Genomic DNA, 27,050 nt, shown 5'->3' with positions numbered 1-27,050 from the left:
TGAAGTGCTTTGAAATTAGTTGATAGATAAGTGCACTGTAAAGATACAATGGGTTTTAAATAATTACCCATAAAACACACCTGAAAAGACATGGATATGATTAATAGACAGTAAGTCCCCCATCAAAGTGAGACTTAAAAAATATGAAAGTTTAGATTCTTGAAGAAATAGAAGGATCTGATTCATAAGAAATGCTATGTAAGGATAAATACCTTTTACCACTATGGAATTGCACACTGTAATTTATCTCTAATAGACTGCCTCTGCATTTATGGGAAGTGTGATAATCGAGTAGACAGCAATGGGATCTGTCTTCCTGGATCATGCAGAATTGGATACACAGGGAAACTCTGTGATAAGCAGATTGTTCCCTGTGAGCCCTCCCTACATCTCTGCCATGTACATGCAGACTGTCAGATTAGTGATGGTGCAGTGAGGTAAGTCAGTAACTCTCATCAAAGTAATATTAACTATGCTGCAGCTCTTTGCCATTTGCTTGATCAAAACAGTCCCTGGCAGCAGTACACAAACATCAGCCACTGCAATACTGCTATGCTGCAAATAAGCATAATCATGTACCACATTGACCTTGAGTTGCAAGATAGTAATTAAGAGATCTCATTACCCTGTCCTGTACCTTATACTTAACACTGAAAGATAGATGCATACTGAAAGATAGATGATCTGACCCTTCTTACCTTCCTACCAACATCTACATAGGTTCTCAGGAACCCTTTATTTCTAGTGATTTAGAAGTTTGAGCCTTGCTGAAAAACAATGGAATTCTCAAGCAGTTTGGGGATAGATATCTCACTCTGGTCAGCTCAGGCAAGTTTTGCATGCCACAGCCCTGCAGACTTCAGCACAGGTTCCCCAGTCCTGACAGGACTGGTCACAAACCTGTGTTACTGCTACAGCTGCCTTGCACTTGCCTCAAGCTCACCTTCAGATGCAGCAATCCAGTGTATTCATAATGAGTCACTGCAGAAAGCAGAATGGGGGATGCTGTCAAACTTGAGGGCTTAAGTAATTCCCTCCAATATAGGTTAATCCTGGGGGAGGGGACCCAGGCAAACAGTTGTCTTGCATACGTTTCAGGGAGAGAGCTATTTTTGACATCACTGAAAGAAAGAACACAGCCAGCTCATAAATAATTTAGAGCTATTAGCTCAACTTTGCAATGATCATATCAGCTCAGAATTAATTTCACTCCCCATCTCGTACACAGAGAATAGATCCCTGATTTGACTCAATTAACCCAGTCAACATTTTGGAAAAAAACATAATGTATGCACTTAGGCTACTTGCATCATGAATCCAAGGTTACCAATTTTAAGCTCCCTATAAATAGCATGTTACAGTGGAAAACAATCACTTTATTTTAGAGCTGTCCTATCACGTTTAACGCCTCCCTCCTCCTCTTGTCCCTGTAGCTGTGTTTGCAAACCTGGCTATGAGGGAGATGGCTTGAGCTGCAGCAAAGTTGATCCTTGTGCTACTTTAAACCCTGGTGGCTGCAATATCAATGTAAGTACGTGCTTTCCCCACAGAGCTTGACACCATGAAAAAGTAGGCAGAGGGGAAGGTGGGGCCAGAAACTTTTGCAGAAGAGTCACGATGTTCATTGGAGTTCCAGGCTCTTTCCCCAGATAGCAGGATCACTGTGGCTTAGACAGGCCTTGCACTTTATGCCAGATGCCACCTAACTGTCCTGAACCGATGCCTCTGCATCTCCCCCTAGGCTGAGTGCGCTCAGACAGGCCCAGGAGAGCACATGTGTGTTTGCCAGGCAGGATGGACAGGCGATGGAAGGGACTGCTCAGCCATCAACAACTGCCTGCTACCCATCATGGCAGGGTGCCACGAAAATGCCACCTGCGTATACGTTGGGCCGGGTCAGGTAGGTCCTCACATCTCACATTCATTGCCATCTTAGGTGCTAGTCCTCAACCCTTTTGCTCTGCTTCCTTATCTGTTCTCTTCCCCAAATCCTCCCCTCCCTCCCAGCTATGATGTTATTTCCACACAGTGCTCTCTACCCAAAGCAGTCTCCTTCAGTTCTTATCCCAGTCCTCTCTCCTTCCTACATGGTGATGCCATGGCAGCAAATACTTCTTCAGTAAATAAATTAGTAGATGTCAGGTATAAAGGTCTTCTGGAGATATTAATCAGTGTCATTCCACTGAAGTCAATGCTAAGCTACACAGAAACACAGAGAAACTAATTCACCATGTCTAGAATATGCACACTATTTTAATCATTTTAATGAATTGCTGTGTTTCATTGAAATGACAGAATGACTGCAAGTGTAAGGATGGATTTCAGGGGAATGGAATTGAATGCACACCCATAAACTCGTGCCTGGAACAAAATGGAAAATGCCATCATCTGGTGAGTAATTTATCATTCCCTGAACAAAGTGTTCAGATACATATCACACCTCACCTCCTGCGCACACCATAGAATTTACTTGCCATTTCAAGCCTGCAATTTCTGTTTGAGAAAGCATTTTCCAAGCAGTGCTACCAGCACCAAAAATGCTGTGTGAACCATGTCAGTACGGTACATGAGCTGAGGACAGACTGCAAGGGCTGCTCCCAAATCTGCCTGCACAAAAGGATTATCTCGAGCCCAGTATAAATAAGTGCTGCTTCTCTACCAGCAACTACAACTTGAATGCACCGGACTATTGGGATGTTTACCCAAGTCACACATCTCTCCCTGGGCATCTATCAGCTGTATCAGGAGCTGTATGTGCTCTGCTGTGTCCTGTAGTGCCTGCAAGAGCCACACTAGCGTGGGGGGGGCACAGGGACAGAGCTAAAGTGAGGAGCACTGGGGAGCAGAGGATCAGTCTGTCATATTTGGATGAAGGAATAGGGTCCAGTTTATGTAGGGAGGAAATAAGGAAGGTGGAGCAAGAGTTTGGATTCCTACAGATTTAGTGCAGGGTGGGTAGGTGAGGAAGTTAGTGCCCTGGGCTGATGGCCTGTGTCCTATAGGAGACTGAGGACATCCACAGAAGATGGTACAAAGATCCTTTATAAGTTTGTGTTTGTATATAAATGGATTCCAGTAAGAGGCTTTACAGGCCATTCTTGCTCTTGAGTGGTCTCCTGAATATCTGACAAATTCTCTCTCTTTCTGGTTCAAAGGCAACTTGTCAGTTTGAGTCTTCTCATGGCTGGAAGTGTGTGTGTCCAAAGGGCTATGAAGGAGATGGTACAATATGCTATGGAAATGCTGCAGATGTAAGTAGGATGGTCACTTTCTCTGAGCACAGGACCTACTGCACAGTTCTCATGCTGGATCTTAACCAGAGGGATAGCAAAGCCTTTATAAACAGCTAGAAAAATATGATGCCCATCAGTGCTATCCGCAAACAGTCTGTTGTGTTTAAAAACATAGCTTGGAAAGTGGCTTAAGGAATCCGAGCATATTTCTTGCTTAAAAAAAAATTTAAAAATGCCAGTCCCAGAGTCCAAACCTGCAAAAGTGCTAAGCACTCACCTCCCAGTTGGAAGCAGCAAGCAGTCAGCTCTTCTGAAATTCTGCCCTGAAGTCTTTCTCAGTGGAAATGATCAATTTATCATGTTGGAACAAACCATGCTGACCCACAGGCAGATAAAACAAAAGCAAGTAAATTGGTGAAATAAATATGCATTTAACAGTGTAGGAAAAATGAAAGTGTCCTCTGCCTCAGCCACTGGCAATAATCTTTCATGGCTTTCAGCACTGTCTGCCGCCCCTGCTCATATTATCATCTATCTCTGTTCTAAGTACTGTGGCAGAATAAAGGCTATCTACTTGCAGCATGATATGTAAGATGCTGTACAAACACCAAACAAAACAACATGAATTCCAATTAATTTTGCATGGAGTTAAGAAAAGATTTAGGTTTAGAAGCCCTGAAAATTAACATTTAGCCCGGGGTCAGTACACAATACACACCAAGGTCAGATACACTTAATACACCTAAGCAATCACCAGCCTGATTTTCAAGAGTTGGTAACTCACCATTTCCATTTCCAGAAAGTATTAGAATTAGAAAAACACTGATGTCTTCCCTTTTCAGACACACTGAAAACCTCCTCCTCCATGTCACATCAGCCAGGCCAGACACAGTGAGTTACACCACGGGCAAGAGTACTTTGGTACAGTTAATTACAGCTTAGCTGCTCATTACTCTCTCTTCCTCTTTCTAATCAGGAGCTATCTACTCTGTCAGAAGCAGCTGCATTTAACCAGTGGGTTAATGTAAGTACACTTCATGGCTAATTTTTTTAGTATGTTCCAGTTTACATAAGCCTTGTAGCCTTTAGGAATGGGAACCTTGCAGCAGTATTGCAATCAGAGAACAGAGGCTGCAGCTCTGGAGAGGCATCAGAGTGCCTATCCTACCACTCATGGAGGGGTTGATCATCTGGTTCCATATCCCTTACTCTTTTGAAAAAGATCCTGCTAAAAAGTCTGCCCTGTCTTTCTTATAAGCTCCCTTTAAGTACTGAAAGGCTGAAAAAGTTCTTCCTGGAGTTCTTCTCTTCTCCAAGCTGAACAACCTCACTGAAGGAATAGATTAACTTGTATGGCTCCAGATTATGGAAGAAACACCAAATTAAATTTTACAAACCGAAGTTCTGGATAGATGGATTGTCACAATCTACTTTCTATTTTCATGTTATCATCTATTTCTGGAGCAGCAGTAACATTAGAGGTCCTACCCCACTGTGATTGGCACTGTAGGAATAAAGATCAAAACCTGTTTCTCTCACAAGGAGCTTATAACCTAAATATAGGAAGTGTATAGCAAATACAAGGCAAACAAAAAAGAACAGTGATGTGTTAATGAAAAGCATCAGAAGGAGAAGTCACAGCACATTAGTTGCTTTCATGCTTTTCAAAGTTAGATGGCTTGGAGATCATTAAAGCACACAATTACAACAAACACCTCAGGGAGCTGCTTGAAAGAGAAGCTAATGTGGCTAATTCAAGTCAGTTATCTGCCTGGCCCTGAGCTCGGACTGCAGCACTGGACACTGCACAGAGAAACTTAAGAAACTCAACAACGGTAACTACAAACATGAGCAAAATAGGGAGGTAGATCCATCTGTGAGGTTTTTAATTTCATAGTTGAACAGGAATGTGATGTTTACCACTTTTTATAGCCATATATTTTTCTTGCTGATCAGGAAGGATGAGATGGGGAAGTGTGTTGCTATTTCTATATTTAAATATTTGGAAGGTGGCTGAGATGATGGCTAGAAAGAAAGATGATTTTAACAGAGACAAAATTCCCAGCTATTTAAGGGAGATGATTCCCTTCTTGATTTAAAAACCAATATGGGTAATGAAGGACTGTCCAAAACAAGCCAGCTCCCAGGCAGCATACCTGCTGCAAAAAGGTACAACCTATACTCATATTGCTCCCTTGAGTTTTGCAGCATCAAAAATGGCAAGGTGGAGCCTGTGAAAAGTTTGGAGAATCCCATCTGCAGCAAGATCACGCTCAAATCTTTTGCTCTCCTTTTTTCACTCCACAAAAACAAAAAAACCACACAACTGGAAAAATCCTCTCCAGTGGAGGCTTTCTCCATCCTTAAGGCAGACAAAAACATATGGAAGATGAATCAATTCATGCACACTACAGAGCTGACAAGCCCCACCTAAAATTAGAGCTGTCAGCAGCAAGCTCCACTGTAGTCCTAATGGACACAAATAAGTCCTGGACATCTTGAAAAATGCCAGCCATGTTAAATAGTCCTCTTTGGAATGGGAACATTGTGTCGTGGGAGTTTCTTATTTCACAGTCCATAGTCCTTCTATCTTTTAAATAGCATAGAGTGCTCTGTAAGTTACTTGAAGTTATCAGTAACTACTAGTATTCATCATCTTGTTTATTTTTCAATATTCAAGTGCATAAAACAGAATCCATGAGACAGACTAACTTTTGTAGGAGACAAGTTATGTGTTTCATAATAAAAAACAGTTCTGACTCGAACATTATTTCTGTCCTTTAAATGCTGGCAATCTATTGTGTAAAAAATAGACTCTCACTGACCATTTTTGTACAGCTCAAAGTACTGTTGTTCAAGTCACTGCTCAGTATAATAGTTTTTCCTCTCCGCGTTGGTCACAAAGGACGTCACATACTCCACCTTGCTAAGAAGTCACCAGCTGCTATTTATAGACTGTCCTGGGGATGAATTATTTTACTCTCTTTACTTTCATGCAGGAGGCCAAGATAAACTCAGTGTTATCCACTGCCTCTAATCTAACTGTCCTCGTGCCTTCTCTGCAAGCAATTGAAAACATGGATGAAGAAGAGAAAGCCTTTTGGATGTCAAAAAGTAACATTCCAACTCTACTGAAGTATGTTATTTGTTTGGGGGGTTGTTTTTTTTTTTAATTTATTTCTTTTTATGTCAAACAAGCCTTTGGTTTGAAGCCACTAGAACAAGACAGGTTTTATGATTTTAAAGGAAGGACATAGGATTCCCCTTCTTGTTACAGCAGTATAAATCTCTGTAGCAAGTCCACTGGAAACAAAGCATTATCTGTATTATGTCAGAAATGTTTAAAGGCCAAGCTAAGATCAGAACACAGCTGAACTAGGTATAATACAAACAATTCCTATTTAAAAACCATGGTTTTAGACACACTAACCATATTTATCTGGGGGGGGAGAAAGATAGAGAAAATACCAAACCTTCAAATCCAGTTAATTTCCTTTAGGTATCATGTACTGACAGGAGCTTACAGCTTTGCTGATTTCCAGAATTTATCGTCCTCTGACGTGCTGCCAACATCGCTACAGAGCAAATTCCTACACTTGTCGAAAGAAAATGGGGTGAGATGACCTGAAAACCATTTTGGTATCATGCACTAAACCCTGACCATCACTGCCACTGACTTTCTTGTATTACAAAACCACACGTTATATTTAAAAAAAGACCACGTAATAAAATTAAGGGAATAGATCGATTATATTGGGCCCTCTGGGAGAAACATGAGCTTGATTTTCTCCACCACTTTACCTAGCTGAAATTTGTCCACAATATTATTTATTCCTAATGTCCCAGTAGCTGCCACAAACTCTGGGCTGTCTTGTAACCAAGCAAAAGGGCAGTTTCTGCCTGGAGCACTGTGTGAACTAAGTTAAGACAAAGAGCATCAAGGAAACCCAATAACATATTTTAAAGAATCAGGAAGATAGGAGGAAGCAGTCATAACACACCCATCTCCAAATATGCAACTCAATAGTCCTAAATCACAAGAAGATATTTTTGAAGGTAAATAACTACAACTGACAGCCCTTTCCACTTTCTATGAGGTAAATTCTGTATTCTGAGGAGGATTTTCTGGAAATACACAAGGCACATTTAAATACTTCATCCCCATTAAGGGAGGGGAAAGTTCCCCCCATCTCCATGTCCCGAAGGAAAAATCATGACGGGGTCTTTTAAAGCTGCATAGAACCAAGTTGATGTGAATTGGCACAGGGTTCAGCCTGCCTGCGGGTGGGGGAGTGCACCTACCCCAGGTAACCACTCCAGAGCAAGCAACCCCATGGCTTTGCCAGTCTGCACACAGGGAACAGCAGAGAGTCCCAAAGCCCCCTCTCCTGTGCGTGATTCCCAGAGGGTAACCAGCCCCTGGTGTGGACTGGTGCGAGCAGAGCCATGGTGGAGCCCTAGGCAAGCATTTGGGAAGGTGTGGAAATCCACAGTATGAACTGCTGGGAAAACGCCACCTCCGTGATGTGAATGAAAACCCTGCCTCCTCGCCCTCTTTCAGAATCTCACCGTGGAGGGCGCTCACATCGTGTCTGGTGACATCGCATCCACAAACGGGGTCATACACGTTATCGACAAGGTACACGGTCACACAGGGGAGGGTTTGCTCCTCTGCACCACAGGCAGTGCAAAATAATTAACTGCCTTTGGGAAAAAAAAAAAAAGTGTTTGCACAGAACAGCATTTTGTCCTGCATCTGATCCACAGCAGGTGCACACACGCTGATGTGGGATATCTGCTCCCTTTCCAGGTTCTGACCCCCCTCCGCAGCTCTGTCATGCCAAGGTTGCTGGCCCGCCTGGAGCAAATGCCTGATTATTCCATTTTCAGGGGCTACATCGTTGTAAGCTTTCACATTTCTTTCACAATGTTTTAAGAACAGAGGAAGTTCTCTGTTTTGATTGCATTTGGACTGATATCAGACAATCATTATGATTTGTTTCTATGTGTTTCACAACAGCAATACAGCCTGGCAAACGAAATAGAAGCAGCAAACATGTACACAGTCTTTGCCCCAGATAATGATGCCATAGAAAATTACCTAAAGGATAAAAAGTCTGCTACTCTGGTACGTATTACTCACAAGGTTTGTCTTAACAGCTCAGTATTTCATCACAATTTCAAGTGGATGGATTGAGAGGACACAAAAACAGGAAGAGAGATCTGTTGAGTTTGGTTTTTTTCTTTAACACCAGAGTTGGTGAGAAGACACAGATCTATGTATATTTTCCTGGCATGCTGGAAGAACCTAGCTATTTGTTCTGGGTTTTGTCCTTCTTTAGATTAAAATCATCCTGATAATATCCAAGACATGTCAGCGGTAAACTTTTTTTGGTTTGGGGTATTTTGAGTGGTTTTTTTTAATGCAAAGATAAGTATAGGAGTGACCAGGAAAAACACTAAAATGAGTTTTCTAGGTCAACAAGTCCAGCCCCCTGACATCACTAAATATCCCATTATTAATAATGCCACAAAATACTCTGACTCTTTCTTAAAACTATCCAGATGCTTGCCCTTGTCACTCCTGCAAGAACACTGTTGCCCAGCTACTTCCCACATATGGTGTCTAATCCCAGGTTACAAACACAGTTGGTCAGTCCCAGGGCTCACAAAAATTTCTGACATTTTTGTGGCAACAAAAATTTCCTCAGGCAAAGCCCACTGCTGCTGCCACTCCCCAGGAGCCCCACGATGGGCTCATGCCCGACTGGCCACCAGCTCCTCCCACCAGCATGGGTGTGTCCATCCCAGCTCCCCTGCTGACCTCAGTCCTCGTGCCCTGAGCTAGTTTATATTATTTTGACAGCATACCTCTGGCCAGTTTATACCCCTTTATCCTTATACCAGGAATATGCTTTAGCTGAAGCAACTTTCTCTTTCTGGCACTCATGCCCTGGCATATTTACAAGGCAAAACACCCTTCTCAAGCCAGTCAGTCTCCTCTCAAGTTAAGCTATCCTTTTTCTGAATCATCCCAGTGGCTTTCTTCATGTTTTTTTCAATTTGAAACAGTTTTATGGAATGCATATATGGAGAGCCACACACCTTGCAGAGGAAGTTTTACCCATGATTTGCTCAATGACATTAATGCTTCCCTGTCCCTTCCATAAATATTTACCCTGCCACACTCTGTCCCTACTTGCATGGTCTCCATTTGCAACCAGGAAGCTGAAGGTTCAACTAAATCATCCCAAAGCACTTACCACCAATGGCAGACCCATGGCAAAAGCCCCACTTCCTACCTCACCAGAAGAATTCACATGTGATCAAGCTACATCTGCTCAAATGACTTTTGAATGCTATTTCAGGTGTTTTGTGACACATCATCATCATTTCCTCATCACTGCAAGAAGCATTTATAACAAACTTTGAGAGATGCACAGGACATCAATCCCATTAGGTCTGGGTTACATACACAGAGAAATCCTTTTCACTTCCACTATTTACCAATGTTCCACCTGTCTTTCTTTCATCCTCCCAAGAGGAGGATGGAACCTTGCCGTGCTCCCAACCTTGCCTGATATGGCAATCTGACAAAAAAAAAAAAAAAAAAAAAAATTGGAAAACAACCATGAGGTTAAGCCTGCCTGAACCTTAACCTCTTTGTGAAACACTTGAGAGAACTCTGCTGCAGAGGCAAGTGCTCGGCACAGGGAGGAGAGCCCATTTCTTGGCTTTGATGAGACAAGATGTCCTAACTCTACTGGTGACAAAAGACAGAAATCAAGATGGATGAGAGTTAACTTTTCCTCCAATTTATCCAAGTCAGGAGCATTAAAAAGGGCTGGATACTGATGGAGATTAGCTCTACCTTATTTCCCACCTTCTCATCTGCAAATATTTTTTTGCCAAATCTGTGGAAATCAAAATAGAATGAGGTCCACCTCAAGAGATGTCAAGGCCACTATTTCACTCTGTGGGCAAAGTCAGGCTACATCACAAATCTTGCAGCCTGGAGCTGCTTCATGCTTTCACACACTTTGAAGGAGCCAAAGAATGAGAAGTATGAACATTCAGAACAAGGGGACAGCAGGCAGCAGGATTTACCACAAGCACCTTTTATTGCAAAGACATAAAGCTGCAGAAGCACTATATCTGTCAGCTAGTCAGCCCCAAAACTCTCCAAATGCCTCAGTTTCTCTCACATCTATAAACCTCTCCCAAACACATCTTGTTTCTGCTTCCTTCCTCCTGGAAGTCTCCTGCTTCAGAACAAGATGCAGAAGCTTTGAGAAGCCCTCACAAAATTTTGATGTATAGAGAATAACTTCATCACTTTTCAATGATATATGAATAGTAATGAGGCATAGAAAACTTTTCAATTAACAGGTGTGGCTCTAGCTCTTTATTAACTGAAAATTACCTTAGAGATGTATTTTATATATATATATATATACTCTAAACATTCATCCACAGATCATTCAGGAAGAAAGAATAGGTATGGAAAGATTATAAAAGCACACACAAATATGCAACTTTTGATGTCAAATGAACTCATGAAGTTCAGAGTCCTAAAATGTCATCTGACTTTTCTCTGAATCTATCAGCCAGCCTCAAGCACAGAAACAGATGCCACAGGGTCAAGCAAACCTTGGCCCTCACAATTCAATACCTTTTCACTCTCCACGGTCAATAAAAAATTTATTATGACAGGAATGCAGGGTCTCTACAGTAAGAAGTATGAAATAACCTGCCTACTGGAAAGGTTTCTCTTTACATTCAGCCAATCTAGGTTTGGCTTATATCCTCTGGAAAATGTTATTCCCAGTAACTTTTCATGCTCTGCTACATAACCCTGAATTTAACTGTCTGTTTGCAGGATGAAGGTCAAATCCGCTATCATATTGTACTGGATGAGAAGCTCCTGAAGAACAATCTGCACAATGGCATGCACAGGGAGACCATGCTAGGGTTCTCCTACCAGGTTGGGTTCTTCCTCCACAACAGTCAGGTACTGCACTTGTGTGTCTGCACTTGCTTGGAGTAACAGGTTTCCTGCTTTTTACAAATCCAGTTTCAACTTTAAACTAACATGCAGTCCAAAGGAGCTCTGCATCCCCCACCAGCTTCTGCGACATAACAGCACAAAAGTTGTCTCTCAAATGCAAGGCCTGTCTCATACCTGCTTAATTCAAAGTCACCCTTGAAGGGATCTTTGACTGAATTTGATTTCAGTTGTGCTGTTCACATTTAGCATTGCATTTCAGATGTCTGTCTCTAGCAACTACAAGCCTGCATTCCAAAGCAGTCATTAATCTGACTTCCAAGAGCTATTAGGAACCTGCCCTTAATTATACAACATTAATTCTATTTTCTGTGTATTTACTCCACTTTCAAACCTAAGAGCTCAAAGCACAGGGCAACAAATATCAATTGTCTTTCAACACCACTCATGGAAAAATCAGGCACAGCAAGATTAAGTGAAAGTCAGGAAGGGAATTCATTCCTCCTTCTCTGTCCCAGAACTCCCTCTGGGAATAGGCAAAGGAAGACAGAAATCTTCTCATCCAAGTAGTTTTAGCCCTGCTCTTTTCCCACAGCAGAGCCTTGGAAAAGTGTCTGCAGTGGGGCTGTTGCTGGTGAGAGCACGATGGGAGTGTGGGGTAGCGCTGAGGTGATAAAAGTCCTCCTTGAAAGAGCAGCTGCTAGGAGAACTTCCCCGAAGCCCCCCACCCTCCAGACAGCAAACCCACCTTTTGGCATGCTATAGAGTCCTTCTTCATATACTTTACCTTAAGATACCTTGTTGGAAAAAGCTGCTCCCCCAAATCCTGTTGCTAAGAAACTTCAACAGGCTGCAAGTCATCTCATGCCCTCCAGTCCAGTGGAGCAGTTAAATGCAGCAACAGGAATACGAACAAGTGCCTGATGTTAACTGCCTTTGTTGGTTTTCCTGAAGTGATACTTATACATTGCTCCCTCTTTCACCTGCTACTGCTCTAGTTACCACACAGCCACCAAACAGCTCTGCTGCTTTCTAACTGGTTGGATGTCTTTTGCAGCTGTTCATAAATGATGCACCTATACGCTATACAAATATTGCAACAGACAAAGGAATTATTCATGGACTGGGAAAGGTCCTGGAAATCCAGAAGAACAGATGTGATATCAATGATACCGTGATCATTGTAAGTGGTTCTGTTTGTATAGATGCTTAAAGGCCCATCAGAGAGATCTATAGCCAAACACAGCTCAACTGTACACGATATGTAACACACATTTTCTACAAATTATATTACTAAAATGAGTTTTAGCATCTCTTAAGACAGCTTTAATCCCGCAACCAGTGTACTGACAGCTTGGGTATCATATAATCAGAGTAACACAGGAATAAGCAATTCCTGAGCTATAATTTTCAGGAAATAATAGTAATGCATTATTGTAATACATCTTCTTAGCCAGGCCACTTGTCTATAAAGTAAATAAGAGGGGGGGAAGAATGGAAAAGAAATGTTTTTTGTAAGGAAAAATAATTTCTTTTCATTCCAAGTGTACATGAACTCCTTGGTACCCTGTGAGCAAAGCATTCTCCCTCCTTCATTCACTTTACATTTGAAATATAAATTGTTTCACATTCCTCTAAAGCATAGGATGTGACTTCCTCACAAAGGTGTCCTTTGTCTTTTCTCTTGAGTGTATCAAATTGGACAGCAAACAGGCAGCTTTCCTCCCTTTTCATGGATCATGCAACAAACTAGACAAGGAAGAAAAAGTCAGACTTGCACTTTAGTTAAAGCAAAGTTAACAGGCATGAACTTCTGCAGCTTTTCCTTGGAAAACAGTCCCATATTTCACTCAAGGCTTTTCTACAGCTTGGCTGCGTCACGTCCTCTGTTTTCCAATGGAAAATTATCTTCTCTGTTTTATTCAAATGCAGAAACATACTAAAACATTCACTTAAGCCTTGCTGAAAGTAAGGATGTAGCTAAGCAAACAGGAATAGTATTAAAAACTGTGTAGTGAGTGCAACACATACCTAAGCATCTTGCAGAAACCAACCTTATGTGTGTGAACAATTCACACACGTGGCATGAGTTTTCCATTTCCAAGCTGCCCTTGCACCACAGGAAAGCTATATCCAAGCTCAAGATTTGCCTCTTATTGTGGTTTAGATGGGAAGACCTTTGGGAAGCGTCACTTTAGAAGAGCAAATAAAATTTCCCAAGTGATCTTTCTTTCTCCTTCCCATTGGCAGAAGACTTCCCATGGGGTGGCCCTAAAAAGCCACTGGTAGGGATATTATTCCTTGCTGAGCACCTTTACCAAAAGTGTTATCCTAATTATGCACCACAAGGGCTAGGTTTAGAAATATAGCTGGAAATCATGCATTTTCTATGACACAACCTGTCTGCAGCTCTACACAGTCTGTTAACTACTTTCCATTTCTGTTGCTTAAGGAAAAATGCAGAATTTGTTCACACCCATCAAGTTGCCCCCCGGGAACAAAAGAAATAGTAAGTACTTTATCATTAATGCTAATTTATTTTCTTCATATCAGAACTGAGTACACATGCATTCAATTCCATTTTTAATACAATTGCCTCAGTTTCAACAAAAGTTATCATATTATCATAGTTACTTCAGCCTGCTACATACATTGCTTACAGTCAATAGACTCAATCCACCCTGACCTTAGAGATTTTTATAAAAAATTTACCTTTGGTCAAGGTAGCAGAAGGGCAGCTTAAAGATAGCTTTTTCCTTCAAGGCCAGCGTCTAGTACGCATTGGGACAACTGAAGACTCCTCAAATTGCAAAGTTTACCACTACCATGCAAAACTGAGGGAATTAAACGTGATCTGGAGTATGCATGAACTACAGAAGTGGTTCTGAGCCCTTCAAATCAGAGATGTACAGAAGGGCAAACTCAACCCATCCCCAGCAATGTGCTGTGAGTAATGGTCACAAGGAGACCTGGAGACTGTAGAGACTTTGGATGCCTAGATCCAACACATGAGAACTGCAGATATTTAGATTTTCTTAGTATCTAAGTTTATCTGGGAAAGCTCTTCCATTGAAATTACATATTTTCCTTTTTTATTTATTATTTTTTAATTAATTATGCCAGTAATAGTATTCCAAAGCAGATCAAGTCCCATCTACCTCACTAGAGTACTTGACTGGCAAAACCAAACTGTGTACTCGTGGGTAAAACCCAAACACCTTAACATTTCCTTTACAATGAACAGCTGGGTGGATGCTTATCTCAATCTCCTCACAAGTATACAGTGAGAGCTAAAGTTTTCTTTAGCGAGAAATCTTTCCTAACTGTGTCCAGACCTGAAAGACAGTGTTTCAACAGCTGTTTTTGCAGAAGTTCAGAACTCAGCTTTCCAAAAACTAGAAAGATCAGAAAATGTGCGAGAGAAGGGAAAAAAAAAAAAAAAAAAAAAAAGAAAAGAAATATTTTTCAAACTTCAGAAAATAAAACCTGTTCAATTCTGAGCAAAGGCAATATTTGGACATATCTTTAAAACACCACAAGACACTGAGTTAAACTGATCATGTGTTCACTAGGAAAAAAATCTTTATTTCTAAAAGTACTTCCTTCATTTTCATTGTGAATATATGAATCAGTGCACAACATGCATTAAGGTAATGTCCCATTTTTTCAAATATTTTAAAGTAGCTGATCACTATTACCCAGAAGTGCATCTGTTTCTCCAATATTTGCTCAGGCAGGGGAGAGGAAATACTGTGTCCTCACAGAAAACCACATGAGAATGTACACCATCCAAATCGGGTGCCAGCCAAAGTGTGCTAAAACCATCATTGTAAGTACACTGCTTCTATTGAGGTAAAAGCCAGGAACCCCCATCCCTGAACTTCGCCCTCCTCATAATCCCTGCTAAGCACACACAGCATGTCAAGGCAGTTCCTGACAATATATTTGTTGACCTTTATTATGGATGCAACACAATGCAACATTAAAGACTGATAGCTACAGCACAGGAAAGGCTGGGAGCTGAGGGTGCAGAGGGAGCACAGGTTTGGGAAGGGTAACCCTATACATGTCCCTAAATTCCTGTCCACCTTTCCCTGAAGAGGTGAAGGGCACCTTGGTCCCACCAAGGACTCGGGGTGGCAGCCTGTGTCCTGCCACACTGAGGAGTGTGGTCACAGACCAGCAAAGTCCTGCTAAAAATCACAGGAGCATAGAATGGCCTGGGTCGGATGGGACCTTAAAGATCAACTACTTCCAACACCCCTGCCATGGGCAGAAACATCTTTCACTACACCAGGTTGCTCAAAGCCCTCTCCAATCTGGCCTTGAAGACTTCCAGGGATGGGTTATCCACAGCTTCCCTGGGCAACCTGTTCCAGTGCCTCACCACCCTCACAGTAAAGAATTTCATCCTTATACCTAACCAAATCCACCTTTCTTTCCATTTGAAGCCATTACCCCTTGTCCTATTGCTACACGCCCTTGTAAAAATCCAGATCTCTCGTTCACCCTGCCTGCTACCCTGACCCTCAACACAGCATTTCTGGGTTTCCAGACAAGGGAGTGCTGCGCAGGTTTCTTCGGGCAGCAGTGCCAGCCCTGCCCAGGAAAAGCAGGGAATGCCTGCTTCGGAAACGGCGTCTGCCTGGACGGCATCAATGGCACAGGCACCTGCCAGTGCGAAGAGGGGTTTGTCGGTACAGCCTGTGAAAGCTGCACTGAAGGCAAATACGGCCGCAACTGTGATCAAGGTACTGAGCATCCCCAAACCACACAGGCAGCTCTGCCAGTTTTGTCACACGTCAAAACCTTCCCCTTACATCTCCTAACCATGTCTGTTCTAGATTCTAGAAAGGTACAGCACTTTCAGGGTAATAGGCCAGTCTTTAAAACATCATTAACCTCTTTTCTTTCCTCATTTTGGTGTTTAATCTCTTGTTTGCAGACAGTGCCTCCTACTCTGGCACACTACAGGCTTAGAACAGTGTCCAACAAGAATAATCCCCTTTAGCACTGCTATTTCTCCAATGTTTTTTCATTAAAATACAGTTTCCGTCCCTGTATTTGGGGACAGAGGAAAGATAAGCATAGTGTGAATTTAGATTTATTCTGTAGTTAGAAGCCAAAAAGCACAAGACAAAGCATTTTTTGAAGTAGCCTACAGCAGATGCTGCCATCAGCAGATGATGTCTGGGCCCTCTCTCCAGCCCTTCCTTCCCCTTGCTGTGCACACTGGCACACTGCACAGGGACTGTGGCTTCCTCCCATCTCTCCCCACAGCGTGCACTTGTGTCCATGGGAAATGCAGCAGTGGGATCGACGGGGATGGCTCCTGTGAATGTGACGTTGGCTGGAGAGGGGTGGTGTGTGAGACTGGTGAGTGTCCCCTCCTTTTTTTTTCCTGAGGTGAGAAGTGAGCATTTCAAGAAATGACAGAACTACAGCCACGATCAGGTCCCAGTGCACTACCAGATACCCAGTGACTTCCCACACAGAGTGAAATACGGGTCCCACTCCCGTGTTACGGCAATTAATTACTGTATTAATGGAGAGCCAGCTGAGATACTGCTCATGATACTGAAACTCTCTAGTTAGCTACTTCTCTACCTGTGTCACCCTGTATCTGTCCCGAAGAACATCCCATTTATAAAAGCTACATCTTTTCCAGAGCAGGATTACCTAGCACATTTTGATTCTCAGATCAAATTTTAGCCTCTCAAGTGCTCCAATAAGTTGATTTAGCTACACCACACTGCCTATTAAATTATGTTCTTGCTAATGCAATAAAAAAGTAAATAGCAAATAAATAGTTTTGTGTTGGCTAAATCCATCTCCTATATCCAATCACATTATATTTTAGTTGGACGTAATTAAAATGTGTTCAATAACTATTTCAGAACTCTGCCTATAATAGGATAAAATAAAAAATGCTATAAACCCATTAATAATAGCATTCAATATCAGTTTTAAATTTTCCCAGGGAAAAAATTAGTAATGAATAGAATTTTATAAGAGAGTTGCTGTATCTGAGAAAACCTACACCTACATAATTAAACTAATAATATGCAAGATTCACCAGACTAAATACAGATAAATGAAAATGGGTGAAATATTTTCCTAGCAATATCATGACATAACTCTTACTTGCAATTGAATTTAAGTGGTATCCACTGACCTATACAGATGGAGTCTCTATACAGATGGATTCTCTATAGAGATGGAGTTTCTATACAGACTGAGAGCACAGTTGTCTGGTGCAGAACTCAGACTCCAGCTCCACATGATGGGATCAAAAGACTCTGAGCTTCAAAGGATCTGACCCAAAAGATTCTGATCCCTGATTCATTTTTTTTCCACTTGCAGAAATCAAAGACGACGCATGTAACTCTTCATGCCATACCAGTGCTAAGTATGTATGAAATCCACTTATTTAAAGGAGAGGGGAGAAAAAGGGGATCTCTTGCAATGCAAAAAGCATAGTCCATCTTGCTCATGACTTCCCAGCAGTGTAGGTAACACTCATATTTTCCATCACAGAGATAAGGAGCAATGCAAATGTAATGTACACAATGAGAAGGCCAAGAAGTTCAAAGTGTTCATGTTAAAATGGGGGAAAAATAGGATTTTTGGGGTGAGGAAAAAAAAAAAAAAAAGAAAAACGAGAGGGGAAAAAATAGCAAGACATTCTACCATGCAGTATATAAAGAAATGGAGCCTGCAGCACTAAAGAGAACAGCAAGTCAGGTCAAGACTAATGACAAAGGTGGGTTTCTGAAGAGACCTTTAGGAGTATCAGCTCCTCCTATTTGCCCCATCCACCACCACACGTATCACTGAGAAATGCCATTGGCATTAGGGACTTCCCCAAAGAAAACTACATTGGACAAGAAACAGCTCTCCTCTTCACATCAAAATATACAAACAACAAAAAAAATGCCCTCACCAGTCCAGCACACCAATACTGGGAACTAACTAGTTTTCAAAGGAGGAAGTGACCCCCACTGGTCCCTCATCACTGACCAGACAGCAAGACCTACACTAGCCAAGACACTTAAAAAAAATGAGAAAAGATGGCTGGAAAGACTCCTCACTTTCAGCCACAGCTCTTCTTTAGGAGCTGAGAAATCAGAGGGGCAAAACCTTTTTTTCCTGATGCAGATGATTGTCTCCCCTTTGTGTTAGTGAACAGCAGTTCACAGCAGTGATATTTGAACAGGCTTTTTTTGGAAAACTCCACTCTCAAATTTGCTCGTGGGAACCCCACACATTCTGTCATCAAGACTGTTTCTGACAGAAGCAGACTGCTCTTCTCTTGAGTATTTTTCATCCACTGATGTACACCTGTATGTACAAGGATAGGTGCAGGCATGGCAGAACTGTGCTGACTGCATTGTGACGTTATCCCTGAGCGACACCAGGGAGCAATCCCTGTATTGCACAGAGCTCACGGGGCAATAAGCTCACACTTGCATTCAGAAGGCCAAACTGCCCACAAAAAAAAAAAAAAAAAAAACAAACTTGAACCCAGAGAATTCAGATGTCTGGCCCCTGAACATCAGGGCTGCTGCATCCCTCCAAACAATTTATGCACAGTTTTTGAGGGGGTAGACATGTGAACTCTGGAGAAAATAGGTCACTTAATGGCCAAAGTGTAGAATTTTAATACCTAAAATAAAACATTCAAAATACATTTGAAAAGCTTAATCCAGCTAGGTTTGTTTTTATGGGTATAGTTAAATGCCTTGCTATTTCTATGCAATGTTACCTTCAGAAGAACTCACAGCAGTACAAAAGACTTGACTGCCTTTTTTTCTTTCCTTTTTTTCCTCTTTTTTTAAATGTCATCTCCCTCTTTTTACTTCATTAGCTGCCTTCTCCTATCAAATGGCACTGCCTATTGCAAGTGTGCAGCTGGGTTTGAGGGGAACGGGACGTTCTGCACAGGCAAGTGGACTTTGTTTATTCCCTTTTGAAAAAGAAAAGAAACAAGGTTGAAGCATTCGCTGGTCACGGTAGAGTTGGTGAGAGATGAGCACTTCCCCATGCACCAGTTAAAAAACAGGAATTGCTGCCAGTTCACTCAAAACAAGTAACAGCCCAACAGGTGTGGATTCATAGCAGACAAAGGGCTCAAAATCTCGAAGTTGCAAGGCATTGTGCTAAGGGAGACCAGAGAAAAGGGAACATGCCGTGCACAAGCCCAGCCCCATTGTTTGCAGAGTAATGAAACCTGGTTTATGACTTACTCCCTTTCCCAACAAAGACCAGCAAAGAGAGGCCAATTCAGGGTACAGTAACATTTCCAGCTATTGGAAGCTGTATAGCCCTACCACTTCCTCAGCTTTCTGAACTTGCTCAGATTTCTGGTATGGTAAAATCCATGTCTTTAGACAAGAGAGATTCTGAGAGACCCTCAGAAAGGGGCAATAGCAGCTTATCCTAGGTGTTCCTCCAAGAGTCTGGGATATCCAGACTTACAAAGTAGACAGCTTCCAGCTACACTAATTGTAATTAATTTTACAGTTGTGTTTCTTAATCCTTAACTCATTAAAATACTAATGCTTTTGAGAACAGAATATATTTTTCTACTTACTCACTGTGGCTGACAGGGTACTAATCCTTTTCTCTTCTGGCACAAAACAGCCAAATCCACTTTAATCTAGTGGTGGGCAATTCCCCATGTGCAGGAAGATCTGAGTGACACAGGTCATCCATAGTGACTCTGCCCTCACCCTTGTTCCCCTATACAGGATTCCTGAGCAAAATTAGTCACGGGAAAAGTCAGCTCCCTAGTGTGACTGTTAAGGCTGCTGAAACAGCAATTCAGGATAATTTGAGGCAAAAACTATAGCAATGTTTGAGCTGATTTTATTCACACTTCAGAGAAGGTTCCCTCCCTGCTCTCAGGGTAATCCACACAAATTCATTCTCTGACTCACCCAGAGTCAGAGAAACAGTAGCAGTTACCATCTGAATAACAACCAGGACATTCTGTCACAGGAGGGGCTAAGTGGCATTATACTCTAGACCTCCTGCAAGAGAGAAGGAGTATGATCTGTGTGCAGAAAAAGTCAAGCTCAGGGAAAGCTTAAAATGGCCATTTAAACTAGAGAAGAATGCAAAAGTCTCTTGTTTTGTTGCTTCATTAAAATGGGTGGAATTGGAAGATGGGAAGTTACTGAAAGTCAGTCCTGGATGAATTCTTACCTTCCATACTAGAAACATCTTCTCAGCTTTCCCTCTTTAAACAATAAAATGTGTTAAATATCTGGCACTAGTGAAGTCTGTGGCCTCCTAAATCAGGAGGACTCTGTGTTCTGAAAATGTTAGTTAATCCCTTTAAAACACAGAGACAGATTAACCTGAAAAGCCAGTTAAGCACATTGGTTTAATCTGTGTTGTTGTCACTGTTCAGCTATCAATGCCTGTGAGACCAGCAACGGTGGCTGTTCTGCCAAGGCAGAGTGCAGGAGAACAACGCCAGGCAACAGAGACTGCGTCTGCAACGCTGGGTACACCGGGGATGGAATAGTCTGCATCGGTAAGCGTGGGTGTGTCTCACATACTACCCAGAGGAACACCACAGGAGTGAGTTTTCCTGCAGGTGGATGATCCTCCTTCCACTGTGATCCAGAAGTGCAGTTTCCCGACACTCTATAGGCTGATGCCAAAGGCACCTCTACCTGCCATGTGGCTGATACTACTTGGCAAACCACGCAACTGCAGCAGTGTGGTGTGACATCAAACGTTAAACGAGAGCTACCTCTCAGCAAGGCTAACCTCATCTTCACCAGCTTGATACACTCACAGTCCTCTGACCATCACAAACCTTAAGACTTTCAGACATTGTTGTACCACACATCCCCAGGTTTTAGAAATGCTGATGGCAGAGTTTTAGCCTTCACCCAGACAACTAAAGGCCTAGACTGAGGTACTAAGCAGCTAAAGGAATGAATTTTACTGATTCACAGTTGTCCTAAACCTGCATTCCTGCTATGCTCTACTTAAAAATTCTCCCTTCTTGGGTTTTCAGAAGTCAATCTTTCTTTATTACACTGTCTATGTTTTATAAAGAAATCAACCCTTGTCTGGAGAACAACGGTGGATGTGATAGAAATGCAGAATGCACACAGATTGGACCCAATCAAGTAAGTACTTTGTGAAGAAAAATAAGATTGGCCAAGTCTTACAATTGTGTAAGGAAAGATTTGCCCATCTTTGTTTTTAAATAGAGAAGTGGATTTCAAACCAAAAATTCTCAAAAGTATATTTTTCTTTAAAAAGGTATTTGAGAGGGAGGGTGGGAAAACATGAAGAAATTCATTTCAGTAAAAGAAATCAAAACCTGCAGAGGAAAGCAGTGTTTTGCTATCTCAAGTAGTTGTTTTTCTCTTTTGGGAGGTTTTGATATGAAAACCTGTCAGTTTGAAAGTATTGCCAGATAATGTTTCTTTTATTGTTATAGAAACTCTCCATGGAGAAATTCCATTTTAGACTAGCCCTTCTCCCAGCATATATCAAACACATTCACAAGGAAACAACATGGCCTGACTCATAGTTCTTGCATAGGGGTTGCAGCATTCCTGCATCTGCTCACTCCTCTGCTGTTCTCATTCTCTCCTCTGTTTTGTCCCTTTTGTTTGCAAAAGGGCCACATACTCTCCAAAGAGAAAGTAGCATAAAAGAACAAGGGGACAAAGGTCAGGGCAAGCAGGTGACAGAGATTAGTGATTTTATTTCTCTAACAGTTTCAGAAGAAGCTGAACTCCCTGATTCTAGCACTTCTTGTCATCTTCCTATAGTTTCATATTGGCAGGACTGTAATCCTCCAGCGAGTACTGCACAACAGTATTTCTTCAGGAGCAAGGCAGGAAACAGAGACCGGGAGCCAGAGGCCACCTCCTGACTTCCAGTTGTTCAGGGACAGAAGGGGTAACAACCCCATTAGCCCTTTTTGCCAGTCCAAACAAATAACTCTGTGCCTTGACTGTCATTTGTAAGCCAGTACATTTTCGGTGAAAGCACAGAGCCATCTTCCCCACCCCTCTGGACAAGGCAGGTGATGGTTACTTTCCTCCATACACCTTCGCTGGGGATAGAAGTAGTAGCTACAACATGTCTGTTTATCCCTCCTTACCCGTGAGGATGTAATTAGCATCAGAGAAATAACAATGTCCACCACAAAATCCCAGCACTGCAAAGGTAAACTTGTAGGACAGAAACGTGTTTGCTTTCTCTAGGGCTGTCAGTCACCCAGAAGATACATAAAACACTGTTATTGCACCACCTCACAGGTTTACTTCTGCTGCATATTAAACGTAAATCCTAAATTGAGAACCATTAAGTAGTGAATTGGAGAAGATAATTAATTTCTTTGCAACTATGCTAATTTCTCTTTTTTTTGATAATTGCAAGTGCAAAATAGAGTAATCAGGACATAAGTGTCAGATGCATGCCCACTGGGAAGCTGCTAGTAACATCAGGACATAATTCCAGGTGTGTTTTGAAGATACATTTCATCACAGCAGGGGAAGGAAAGAGACAAGTGGGGAACACCAACCTATGCAAATAAAATGAGGGAAACAAATTAAGGGTTTAGTCTGTTTTGCCAGCAAGACAATTATGTGCAGATGTCAAAGGGGTCATGTCAAATGACCAGGGCAGCAGAGAGGAAACCAGAAATGGATAGGCAAGGAAAGGACAGACGGAGCCCCTTGAAAACTGTTACTCCCCAATCTCAGTCTCCGGTTGCTCATGCTGGCCAAGAAACTGCTGCAGGAGAGATGATGTACTTTCAAATTGTACAGCATATCATTATTAAATGATTGAGGGGAAAAAAAGCAAATTAAATATATGTGTGCTGAAAAGAAATAATAATCAAGCATTTTTCCATGTATGCATGTTTTCTGGTTTTGTTTTGTAGGCAGTATGTAACTGCCTAAAGGGATATTCTGGAGATGGTAAAAGATGCACATACATCAGTCTGTGTTCACAAGTAAGTATCCATTTAAGGTCTCATTATAATCCTTACACTTTTGGGGGTTGTATGCATTTTAACTAAGTCAGGTATGCTAAGAACCAACTTACATTAACTTTGCCAATCTATAAATATTTTTAGTTCAGTACATGCTTTAGTGCTGTTGCTATGATAGAAACTAAATATGCAGAAAGGGCTTTTCTTGGACCACAGCCCGGACGTAATACAAGTGAGGTCCTGGACTCATCATTAAGTCTTAGAAAAACTACTTAAAATCCAATCCAGAGAAACAGTACCTCGTTTGTAGTGGTAAAACTTAAGTCATATCTTTTTTTGTCGTTGCTAGAGTTCATACAAAAAGCCAACACAAACTGTTTCCATCCACAACACGCAACCCAGGACATCCCATGGCATTCTTCATTCTGTCCCTCACTTGTCATTGCAGGCTGAGAATTAGCCAGATTCATTTTGCACAAGCTACCTCACACACTGCAAACCACATATTTGCAAGCAACATGGTTCTCTGCACCAGCTGCATTACTCTGCTTCTTGGCAAGCTGTTGCAGGGACATATCCACTCTCCTGTGTACATTAATCCTCTGTGCTTTAAGCACAGCAACAATAATTCTTGCCCTCCCAGCCTGGCCTGTCAGCAGGCTTGATCTAACCTTGAAAGGTTGCAGAGATGAAAGAGCAAGGGCAAAACCAGAAGCTGGAGGAAGGGGAATTTAAAGTTATGAGCCACTGCTCCCTATGATTTTGTATTCTTTTGCTTTTTCCTATGCCTTGTTCCAGCAACTCTGCTTCCACTTGACTAATTAAGCCAGGCTAATTATGTATTTTAAAAAAATGATAGTGTTGAGAAGCACCAATGTCAGACCAGAGGCTTACCTGGTTTCATGGTGACCAAACTTCTGTACAGCAAAGCTTCACAGGTAGCTAAGACACCCAGCAGTCTTTCTAAACCTAGACAAATACATAGCAAGCCCACCCCAACCCACTGTTAACAGCCAGGTAGTTCTGTGACCTGTAAAGTCAGGCCCCACTGGTAGCTCCCAAAGGAGCTTCTGCTCCCCCTTATGCCCCAATGGAAAGGATCCCTGAGATGACCAGCAACAGAAAAGGCACCATGAAACAAGCACAAAAAAGAAAACAAGAGACCTTCTCAATTTTTCCCAATTTGCTCTCAAGTGCAGGACAGAAGCTTATTTGCAAGCTGAGGTGCTAACTGGGGAGAATCTGCCTGTGACTGAGCAGAGATCTGAGCCCCAGCATGCTGCTCCTGAATGAGGAACATCTCACTTTAGCATGGGGAACTTTCTGGAAGCAGGCAGTTGGGTGAGATGCATCTGCTGCACCAAGCCCAAGGTTACACTGGCAGTGGACCCAAGGGACAGATAGGGGATGTTTTAGAGTCAAAGACCTATAGCAGTTCCCTGTTCCAGTTGATCTGGGCCATCAGACAGACAGGGAACAATAGACAGTCCTGTGCTAATACTCCTCCATAAATTCAGGCTCCTGGCACCGTTTAAGTGATTTACAGCTGTAAGTAGTTCCCTTTAGTGTAAGTCAATTCTGCTTTGGCAGAGCAGCTAAGACTCATCCCTAAGATCCAGAACGAGACTTGCATGTAAAAATTTTGCATCCTTATAGCATCATGAACTAAAGATATAAGGATTGAACCAAAACTATGTCCTCTGCTTAAAATGAGAGTTATTTGTTATAAACTTTAAATGCTCTATAGTGTTTGCAAGAAAGTACATGTCATCAAGTACCAGTAAGATGTGATTTCAAAAAGCTGTTGTGATTAAGTCTTTCTAAACTATAAAGTATGTAAACGGGGGGGAGAAAAGTGCTGAATTAGAACTGGTTTTTGCACCTGGCAACAAAGGAATTCTATATTTTAAAATTTGATCTTACAAGAATAATGGAGGCTGCAGTGAATTTGCCATCTGTAATGACACTGAGCTGACGGAAAGGACCTGCACCTGCAAACCTAACTACATTGGGGATGGATTTATGTGCCGAGGCAATATCTTCCAGGTAAAGTGCTGCACTTTGCTCTTAGTTTCCTTCAGATAGTTACTTAATACAGTAGTTGAAACATGCCATTTTTTCTTGGACAAATTTGTACCCCAGAATTTGAAATTACCCCAATCCAAGAAACAAGGAATAGGAACAGGATACTGGAAGATAACTGCCTAAAACAAACAAACAAACAAAAACCCCGAAACAAATGAACAAAACAAAACAGACAAACAAAAAACCCAGAAAACCTAACAACAACACAAAAAACCCAAACCCACACAAACAACAAACAACCAACCAAAAAAATCCCTGATGATCAATCATTATGACTGCAGTAGCAGAGCAGTATTAGGGAGTTTAAGTTTCAAAGCCTGCTATTTGACAGAACAAGGTAAGAAAAGAACAGGAACAATATTTATTCCAAACCAGAAGTTCCCCTTCTTGTCTGAGTGGTGCATTTGTTTTGCACTCCACAGATGTTACCTCACATATTCATCACTGTTACAGAGTCTTGTTCTCCATTGCAGGAACTTCTCAGGAACTCCAACACATCTAAGTTTTATTTCCACTTAGAGGTAAGAAAAGGTTGAGTGTTTCTTTCTTTTTTCTTCTTGCCTCAATGGTGTAGATGGAAGGGGAGCAGGCAAGAACCTGGCGTGTACCAACATCCTTCAGCATAATTGGGACTGGATTTGGATCTCCAGTCACTGATACTTGAGATGCTCTAATTTAAACTATTAGCTGTCACTAAAATCTAGAGTATTAATGATCAAGGCTAAGATCCCAGGGAAATGTAGGACCTCCAGACCAGACATAAAACAGAAGCTTTTAACCATTCATAGTCTGAAGCAATAAAATACCACTCATTTACTAACTCTGCATTTCCAAACAGCAGTGTTTTCAGTTGCCTCTCCGAAACATCGCAGGATGCTGTGTGTGTTGTGAGAGGGCCAGTGTGCACCACCAGCTCTCACTGCTTTCTGGAGACTGGCAGTAGCCATTCTGTGTTTACCCCAAGCCTCAGGGCAGCACAGACCTCTATACTGGCCTGCTAGACTAAAGACTCATATTCCAGCTTCAGTTCTGTTATCATGGTAGACAGATGGCTTCCCCTCACTTTAGCAGAGATCTCTTCTTCCTTCAGCTTGTCAGTGGACATTGCAAAGTGGCTGCAATACCCCAGATCAATTTGTACCCCTAAGAGTAATTAATCCACTCCTAGGTACGAGCAACCATGTATCAGCTAAATGCATATACACACAAATGCATGTTATCCTCTCCCACCTTTCCCAAGATGAAAGGGTTTTTTCATCTTTCCCTTGCACAGGAGGGAATAGCCCCCTCTGCCCACCCTGCATTACTGTCTGTTGGGAGCTTTCCCTCTTCTGTTTGCTATTGCTAAGGAGACAGAGAACTTGGCTTTAACCTGGAAGAGCAAAATCTTCCATTCCTGTGAGTGGAGGCGACAAATGGGGATAGGAATGAAAGTCCACATGAGAGTGTTTCTCTCACCCTTGTGTTGCAGGGAAGGGAACCCAACACATGGCAGCATTGGGGCTGCAGGCATCACCTCCCCATGACTGCATGCCATTAGGTGTATTAACTCATTACTGCTTTGTCCTCTTAAATTTGGCAGGCCTTGTCAATCAAAGATATCGCAGGCCCTGGCCCTTTCACTCTGTTTGTACCTCGCACAGACATACTGAACACCGACCCACGAGTAAGTAAAAGGGCCAGATGTTTTTGGTGAGGTGGACATGAGCTTTTGGGGTTCAGAAGCCTTGTTCAACTACTTCTCAACTCCTCC

The 27,050-nt window shown here is 42.0% G+C and overlaps 1 protein-coding gene across 1 annotated transcript in view; it reads left to right on the top strand.

Annotated features, from left to right (window-relative positions):
• Positions 1 to 27,050, top strand: part of STAB2 (stabilin 2) — an 84,125-nt gene that overhangs the window by 34,647 nt on the left and 22,428 nt on the right. Inside the window, exons 23-47 of the mRNA XM_051785077.1 lie at positions 257 to 437; positions 1,434 to 1,527; positions 1,742 to 1,900; positions 2,296 to 2,391; positions 3,156 to 3,251; positions 4,210 to 4,257; positions 6,233 to 6,369; positions 6,733 to 6,847; positions 7,795 to 7,872; positions 8,044 to 8,136; positions 8,254 to 8,361; positions 11,113 to 11,244; positions 12,296 to 12,421; positions 13,691 to 13,747; positions 14,972 to 15,067; positions 15,794 to 15,989; positions 16,519 to 16,614; positions 17,602 to 17,647; positions 19,106 to 19,182; positions 20,654 to 20,779; positions 21,313 to 21,386; positions 23,162 to 23,233; positions 25,139 to 25,258; positions 25,771 to 25,818; positions 26,880 to 26,963. Of these exons, the coding sequence (XP_051641037.1) occupies positions 257 to 437; positions 1,434 to 1,527; positions 1,742 to 1,900; positions 2,296 to 2,391; positions 3,156 to 3,251; positions 4,210 to 4,257; positions 6,233 to 6,369; positions 6,733 to 6,847; positions 7,795 to 7,872; positions 8,044 to 8,136; positions 8,254 to 8,361; positions 11,113 to 11,244; positions 12,296 to 12,421; positions 13,691 to 13,747; positions 14,972 to 15,067; positions 15,794 to 15,989; positions 16,519 to 16,614; positions 17,602 to 17,647; positions 19,106 to 19,182; positions 20,654 to 20,779; positions 21,313 to 21,386; positions 23,162 to 23,233; positions 25,139 to 25,258; positions 25,771 to 25,818; positions 26,880 to 26,963 (2,555 nt within the window). The remainder of the gene's footprint in view (positions 1 to 256; positions 438 to 1,433; positions 1,528 to 1,741; positions 1,901 to 2,295; positions 2,392 to 3,155; positions 3,252 to 4,209; positions 4,258 to 6,232; positions 6,370 to 6,732; positions 6,848 to 7,794; positions 7,873 to 8,043; positions 8,137 to 8,253; positions 8,362 to 11,112; positions 11,245 to 12,295; positions 12,422 to 13,690; positions 13,748 to 14,971; positions 15,068 to 15,793; positions 15,990 to 16,518; positions 16,615 to 17,601; positions 17,648 to 19,105; positions 19,183 to 20,653; positions 20,780 to 21,312; positions 21,387 to 23,161; positions 23,234 to 25,138; positions 25,259 to 25,770; positions 25,819 to 26,879; positions 26,964 to 27,050) is intronic.

Source organism: Manacus candei, unplaced genomic scaffold (assembly GCF_025592945.1).
Source record: "Manacus candei isolate 608988 ecotype Guabito, Panama unplaced genomic scaffold, ASM2559294v1 h1tg000018l, whole genome shotgun sequence".
Classification (NCBI taxonomy): domain Eukaryota; kingdom Metazoa; phylum Chordata; class Aves; order Passeriformes; family Pipridae; genus Manacus; species Manacus candei.
Note: the sequence above shows the minus strand (reverse complement) of the source record. Positions and strands in the feature narration are given on the sequence as shown.